The sequence below is a fragment of the Hetaerina americana genome, unplaced genomic scaffold, assembly GCF_022747635.1.
Source record: "Hetaerina americana unplaced genomic scaffold, ioHetAmer1.1.p SCAF_41, whole genome shotgun sequence".
In the NCBI taxonomy this organism is placed as follows: Eukaryota; Metazoa; Arthropoda; class Insecta; order Odonata; family Calopterygidae; genus Hetaerina; species Hetaerina americana.
The window spans coordinates 774,877-782,500 of record NW_027286997.1 but is presented as its reverse complement, the minus strand read 5'-3'; the positions used below and the strand labels follow the sequence as shown (position 1 = coordinate 782,500).

Genomic DNA, 7,624 nt, shown 5'->3' with positions numbered 1-7,624 from the left:
CTTCAGTGGCTTGTCTGCCTTCTCTGAGCCAAGTTGCGTGACGCTAGAATTGCCTGTGTTGTTTCTGTGATTGTTTACAATGTTTAAAAAGATTGAGAACGCCGCCAGTTGTGAAGTGAGGGCAGTGATTAAATTCCTCAATGCAAGAAACGTTCGCCCATGTGATATTCATCGCCAATTAAAGGAGGTGTATGGAGACAATGTAATGGACGAGTCGTCTGTTCGGCGGTGGTGTCGCAACTTCAACATGGGGAGGGGGAACACACACGACGATGAGCGTTCGGGGAGACCGTCTGTCATTACAGACCAACTGGTGAGCTCAGTTGACGAATTCGTGAGGAACGATCGGCGCGTCACAATTGATGACATCTGTGAGCATTTTCCCAATGTTTCTCGAACAATTGTTCATGAAATTGTTAAACACCATCTGCATTATGCAAAAATTTGTGCAAGATGGGTCCCTCGCGTATCTCAATGAGCTGGCGGCGAAGGACTATGCAGCAGGAATACAGAAACTTGTCACACGTTATGACAAATGCCTTAATTTGCTTGGAGATTATGTTGAGAAGTAGTTTAAAGTATCCTCTTTCAAATAAAATTTTTTACCCCATCTCTTGGCTAAAGAATTGGGGCGCTTGGCGACATATAAGACCCACGGATCTCAGGGTAAATTACATATCCTCGATAGCTCAAGTGGTTAAGAGCATCCGCCCGGCAAGTGGAAAGATCCGGTGTTCGAGTCCCGGTTGAGGAAATATTTTTACTCTTGTGATCCGTTCGATTCCGCCTTCCCCACCTCTATTGTGTTCGTCCTTTATACGTGTTCCTATCCCTTTTCCTTATATATGTTTCTGTATATATGAGTATTTATTCGCCGTTTGGCGGGATTTCGTGTTTGAATGTGTATTTGGCCAATGTGGCTCATCTCTTTCTTCTGGCTATGCGTGCCACGAAACGCACTGTTCTTTTCCTGTATGATGTTGTATGAATTCTAACCCCTGTCCTTTCCTCTTGTGTATTGTCTATTTCTCCTTTGGTGGGTGAAACAGCCCCCTGACGCCATCTCTTGGCTAAAGAATCGGGGCGCTTGGCGACATATAAGACCCACGGATCTCAGGGTAAATTACATATCCTCGATAGCTCAAGTGGTTAAGAGCATCCGCCCGGCAAGTGGAAAGATCCGGTGTTCGAGTCCCGGTTGAGGAAATATTTTTACTCTTGTGATCCGTTCGATTCCGCCTTCCCCACCTCTATTGTGTTCGTCCTTTATACGTGTTCCTATCCCTTTTCCTTATATATGTTTCTGTATATATGAGTATTTATTCGCCGTTTGGCGGGATTTCGTGTTTGAATGTATGTATATATATATATGTATATAATGGGCTGACACAACATAACACAAATAGAACAGAATAGACACATATAAAAGAACACAAACACGGTAAATTTACCGTGTAAGTGTTCTTTTATATGTGTCTATTCTGTTCTATTTGTGTTATGTTGTGTCAGCCCATTATTGTGCCGCTCGTATGAGTTTTTCCGTACAATCGTTATATATGTATATATATATATGTATATATATATATGTATATATATATGTGTGTGTATATATATATACGAGGGTCATCCGGAAAGTAGTTCCCGTTCGTGCCGCATGAAGTGCTGACGACGCGAGTAGCCGCTGGACGAGGTCAAATAGCTTCAGTGGCTTGTCTGCCTTCTCTGAGCCAAGTTGCGTGACGCTAGCATTGCCTGTGTTGTTTCTGTGATTGTTTACAATGTTTAAAAAAATTGAGAACGCCGCCAGTTGTGAAGTGAGGGCAGTGATTAAATTCCTCAATGCAAGAAACGTTCGCCCATGTGATATTCATCGCCAATTAAAGGAGGTGTATGGAGACAATGTAATGGACGAGTCGTCTGTTCGGCGGTGGTGTCGCAACTTCAACATGGGGAGGGGGAACACACACGACGATGAGCGTTCGGAGAGACCGTCTGTCATTACAGACCAACTGGTGAGCTCAGTTGACGAATTCGTGAGGAACGATCGGCGCGTCACAATTGATGACATCTGTGAGCATTTTCCCAATGTTTCTCGAACAATTGTTCATGAAATTGTTAAACACCATCTGCATTATGCAAAAATTTGTGCAAGATGGGTCCCTCGCGTATCTCAATGAGCTGGCGGCGAAGGACTATGCAGCAGGAATACAGAAACTTGTCACACGTTATGACAAATGCCTTAATTTGCTTGGAGATTATGTTGAGAAGTAGTTTAAAGTATCCTCTTTCAAATAAAATTTTTTATGTTTGTTAATATTTACTTTTGTGTCTTTATTTCACGAACGGGTACTACTTTCCGGATGACCCTCGTATATGTTATATATATATATATGTATACATATATATATATATAATATAACACAAATAGAAAAGAATAGACACATTTAAAAGAACAATCACACGGTTAATTGTTCAAGCTTTCGGCACTCTCAGAGGCCTTCTTCAAGAGAGACTGAAAGGAAAGACTTTCAGTCTCAATTTCAGTTTCAGGTTTCAGTCAGTGGTGACAAGAGATATATATTATATACACAGCGTGTGAAAATTCACACATCAGGGTAGGGGGGCCAGTTCCTTTCCCTGTGCCGGTTATGGTGTCCCAGGAAGACCTGGTACTGAAAAATCACTTAAGCTTCGGTGGAGCTGTATGTGCCCAGAGTGCCTTGTCCGGGAATCGAACCCGGGACCCTCTGATCAGCAGTCCAACGCTCACCCACTGGACTACCGCGACCCAATATATATATATATATTTGTATATGTATGTATATTTATATATGTGTACATGTATATATGTTAATATGTGTATATGTATATTTGTGTATATATATGTATATTATTCCTGAAGCAGTTACTGAAAAAATGGGAGAGAGCAGCAATGTGAATGGTTTTAGCGAATGATTTGAATGTGAGGGGACAGAACAGAGCGCCACTAGGGACAGAAATGTGAACTGTTTGAACTCGTAACCTCAGTCTGCCAGATAAAGATTCGTGCTATGAAATGAATGCATTGCATGATGGGGAGTTAGTTACGTGACTTATTGCATTGAAAGAACACCCGAGGAAAGATTGAAACATGAGGAATGAAAATGACTCTGACCCAAACACGCTCAAGTGTGATAAATGCAAGAGCTGTTGCCTGACAACGGGGATCACTTGCGCCTGGACCTCGCAACAGATACACTCGTAGCAGTGATGGACTCCTTAACATTAAAGAGTGTTGAAACTTGCTTCTTCTCATCCAAACTACGCTGAATCAAAAACAATGGTATTTTCTTCGGACAATTTCTAAGTTGGACAACTGCTTGCTCCAGTCGAAAGGCGAGGTAGCTCATATTCTCATGTGTTGAGTTCTCCTCAATCACTCATGCTTCAATCGCTCGACAGTGGAAAGACGAGGTGACAAAAAAACCTTTCCAATTAATGGCAAAACAGAAATTTTGGAACAAGTTGATTTTCATGATGTAATCAGTATTGAACTCACAAATCACCTAAGATTACATGCAGGCCTCCAACAATGAATACGAAAGTGAAAAATGATGATTGAATTCTGAACCATGCAAACCAGTGCAGACTAAAAGGATGAAATATGTGTAGAATTTCAAGAATGAAAAGGATTCCTGAGAGAGTGGTTTTCTAGTGACAGAGCATTCAATGTCCCTGTGAATTACATCATCTTGAGACAAAAAGTATTGCGCATTACCACAAGATTTGGAATCAAAGATTTCACAGCATCCAGGGGTTCTTTGGATAGGTTTAAAAATAGGCACAATCCTGTATTGAGACTCGGTGGAAGGTGTGAGGATCGATTGAACTCCTTGAAGGTTCAAGGGCGAAAGATGATTTTGATGCAGATGAGACGGGGTTGTGTTTCAACAAACACTTTGTGCTTGAGAGGGGAACAACGTTGACGGAGGGTTGCAGAGCAAAAAAAGAGATTTTGTCTCGTCAATCACAAGTGCAGACGGAAGTGAGAAGCTTAAGCCACTGGTGGTCGGTCAATCAAAGAGCCACAGGTGCTTCGGGCATGGGGAAGCATTGCCCACTAGATATGCAGCATGTTCCCAAACATGGATGACCCCAGCAATATCTGAGGATGAGCCTCCTGCTCTGGATGCCAAAATGGGGCCTCAGAACAGGAAAGTTCTGCTGTTCATTCATCAGCCCACCCACCCAGTGTGCGCTGGATAAATGTGCAGTCACAGTATTTCCCTGCAAACTGCGTTAGCAAGCTCCAACCATGGGATTTAGGCCTAATTTAGCCATTTGCCGTGCATTATCGAAGGACGCTGGTACAGATATTCATATCTCGGCATGATTGTGGCAGGAATATAATCGCAATCGCATTAAATGTACTGGATGCCCTGTATTACATATCTTGGAAGCAAGTTAAGGATTTACTCAATATTGATATGGTTGGAAGTGAAAATCAACCTCTTTAAGGACCTACTGCTCTAGGAGTTACCTCATGAAGGAACTTTCTAACTAACTTGTAACTCAGTTGTCAAAACTGGCTAATTTTTCTACATGTGGTATCTTAGATAAGGGATTATCCAAGGTATTATCCAAGGGGAGGGCTATCACGAACAAGAGGTGAAAGTCACTCGGTCGGGTGGAGTTAAGTGATGCCAGATGTTGATTATGTGCGAGGAGGTCAGAGTGTCACCGTAGGGCAGTGTGTTTACTTCAGGAGTCTTGAGTTTTCATTTCACATTACGACTGTAACTTGCCATAGAAGGTTATCCCTGGTTTGCAAAATTTTACTTGTTGGAAAGATACAGAATTCGCGTTCTCTTGAAAAATGCACTCGTAAGAGTCTGATGTACATGTTTTTTGGCGGAAGGGATAAATGTTACAAAACAAAAGCAGAGGTTGTTATCTGGCAAACTCTGCTTCAGTACTGCCCGGTTGATGAAATACCCTGGCTGCAAGTGGCTAATCATGTCTGATGGATGAAGACTGCCTGGTGACTGGGCAAAATGTAAAGTTTTCCCCCATCCCTGTGGATGTCATCACAAGTTTGTTAAACTCCATGAGATTTGCTCACTATTTTCATCGTTTGAATACCATCTGGGTCTTAAAAGTTGAGTGGCAATGCACGTATTACTTCATCCAACTGGTGAAGTGAGCCATACTTTTGTATTAAGGGAGTGTCTGGAGATATTGGTGTGGAAGACATAGCGTTCACGACATGTCTCAAATGCGTAACCATTTAGACGTTCATTGGAGTGGGAAATGAGGCACAGATAATGTGTTACACTTCGTGAAATGAGGCACACTCTAGTGTTACTGAGTGTAACTTTTCAAATTAAAGCATTAGATAATAAATTATTTGTTGTGTATGTTTATTGCTTTCATCTTCTTGATGTTAAGAATCAGTATGTGTATCAACGCACATCTGATAATTTTGGTGCCATAAAATATGATAATTTAATTTTAAGCCAGTTTTGCACCCCGTAAGACTTGATTCATAAAATTTATGAACCCCATTAAACCACACAAAAATCATTAAACTGAGTGTAGAATTAAGAATTCTATGCTGGGCAGAATATCGACAGTAATCAATCGCCTTCCCTTAGCGAAACATGTTGTATGAAATAACTTTCCTTCTTTTCATGCTGGCATTGATAATAAACTGTGAAATGTTTTGGCATAGTTTTCTGACCAAGCAAGTTTTGTTTGCAGATGCATGTTGCCTTCTCAAGGGACGGGCCGGAGAAAGTTTACGTCACTCATTTACTTCAGCAGAATGCAGATGAAGTGTGGAGGATAGTGGGAGAGGGGAATGGGCATCTGTATGTGTGCGGGTGAGTAGGCCTCCCTCCCTCCCAACAACTTGATTCATTCTTTTTTGTTCATGGGCAGATCACCAACTAAACCTTTCTGTTTGCATTGAGTTAAAGATTAAAAAATTTCTTTTGAAAATTATGGGTAGCAAATTATTGGAAACATTGTCTAAATGATTGTGGATTTTGCAGCAAGGAGTATGTTCATATTGTTTGCTAGACATGTGTGTAATTGGTGAATGGTGTCCTACCTGTGGGCGCCTCTCTGGGTAAAAGGCATTGATATTGATGTCATTGGTTTTGCTCAACTTCAGGCGTGAAAAGTTTCATTTAATTTTGCAGGGATGCTAGAAACATGGCCCGTGATGTGCATGACATAGTGCTGAAAATCGTTGAGTCGAAGGGCAATTTGACGGCGGAGCAGGCACTGGCGTACGTGAAGCGAATGGAGGCGCAGAAGAGATACTCCGCTGACGTGTGGAGCTGAGACAAAAGGCGCGTAGGCGACGGTGTGAGGTGATCGTTGGTGCGGCATTGGCATTGTTTGGCAGTGGGTTGATGTTGGAAGGGAAATGAAGAGAGGTTAGGCGAGTGATCGACTGGGTTGTCATTATGCAAGACTTAATGAGTGCTTGTAGTTCAATTGTTAAATAGTGCACAAAGGCTTTCATGAGAGCCCTCTATTTGTTTAAACATATTTTTTTAAATTTTATCTGGGAGGGGGGAAGATGTTCCGTGGTGAGGGTGGCGAGGAAGTGCTGTTTGTGGCATGCCGTGAATGTTGCCCCCTCTCACTTTGGAGGCCAGTTCCGTGGTGGGACCACCACCCACTGTGCTCATCTGCGGCGTTCAACTCCAGCTGGAATGGATTTGCCAATAGGTCATCTGTTTTGCCGAGTGCATGACAAATTTGAGCTTGCTCACATGCAAAGAATCCTTAAATTGATGAAAATGTAATTGTTTTTATGAACACTTTTATTGAATTAATGGTCATATTTGAATAGATCTTTTTGAAAAAATCTTCTTTAGAATTCAGTTATAATTTTAGCCTGTTCTTGTTAGTGGGACCAAATAACAATGTATACATGTTATTTATAAATTTCTGGAGGATCAATTCTTTGATTAAATCAACCTTGGTTCTTTTTTGTTTTCTGCTGCCGGACAGAGAATTCTTTGAAAACAGGCGAAGTTTTTTGTTTTTTTTTGGTGATGCTTTCTGTTGGAAAATATATATTATTATAACCAGAAAAGGTGTCTGATGTTGACTTTTGAAGTTTGTTGTCAGAGTTTCACATGATACCAGCAGTTCAGTACTTAATGCACTCTTGCACAAAATACCACGAACATAATTGCAGTGGAACCTGTTCTAACGACCACCTTGGTCAGATGAACACCTTCCATAGTTGTCCACCCAACTTCCTGGGGGCACTGATTCTTATTTCCCTAGACCTAATGTCAACTGCATCTCTGTTAGTGTGACCAAAATCAAAGTGAACTTGGCCAAATTGTACACCCTCGACGCGATGGGTCCCTTTGGGGTGGCAACCAGCCCACATGTGCGGCTGGGCGCCAGTAACCAGCTCAAGCTGCAAATGTGTGGAAACAATCCGGGTAAGTAGAAGTCAGGGAGAGGGTGGTGAAATGTAAGGCTTGGCAGTAGTGGGATGAAAATGGACGCCAGCTGATGAGTCCTCACCGCTTTCATGGGACCTGTGAAAGTGTGGAATTGTCTTTCTCTTTGCTCCAGCACGTAACTGGGAGAGAAGAATGTGAGGTGATCTCTT

At 41.9% G+C, this 7,624-nt stretch overlaps 1 protein-coding gene across 4 annotated transcripts in view; it reads left to right on the top strand.

Moving 5' to 3' along the window:
• Positions 1–7,081, top strand: part of Cpr (Cytochrome P450 reductase) — a 93,535-nt gene extending 86,454 nt beyond the window's left edge. For all 4 annotated transcript variants that reach the window (XM_071591048.1, XM_071591052.1, XM_071591050.1 and 1 more), the window contains 2 exons: positions 5,740–5,861; positions 6,183–7,081. In XM_071591048.1, the coding sequence (XP_071447149.1) occupies positions 5,740–5,861; positions 6,183–6,327 (267 nt within the window). In that variant the 3' untranslated portion in view covers positions 6,328–7,081. The remainder of the gene's footprint in view (positions 1–5,739; positions 5,862–6,182) is intronic.
• The last annotated feature ends 543 nt before the right edge of the window (positions 7,082–7,624 follow it).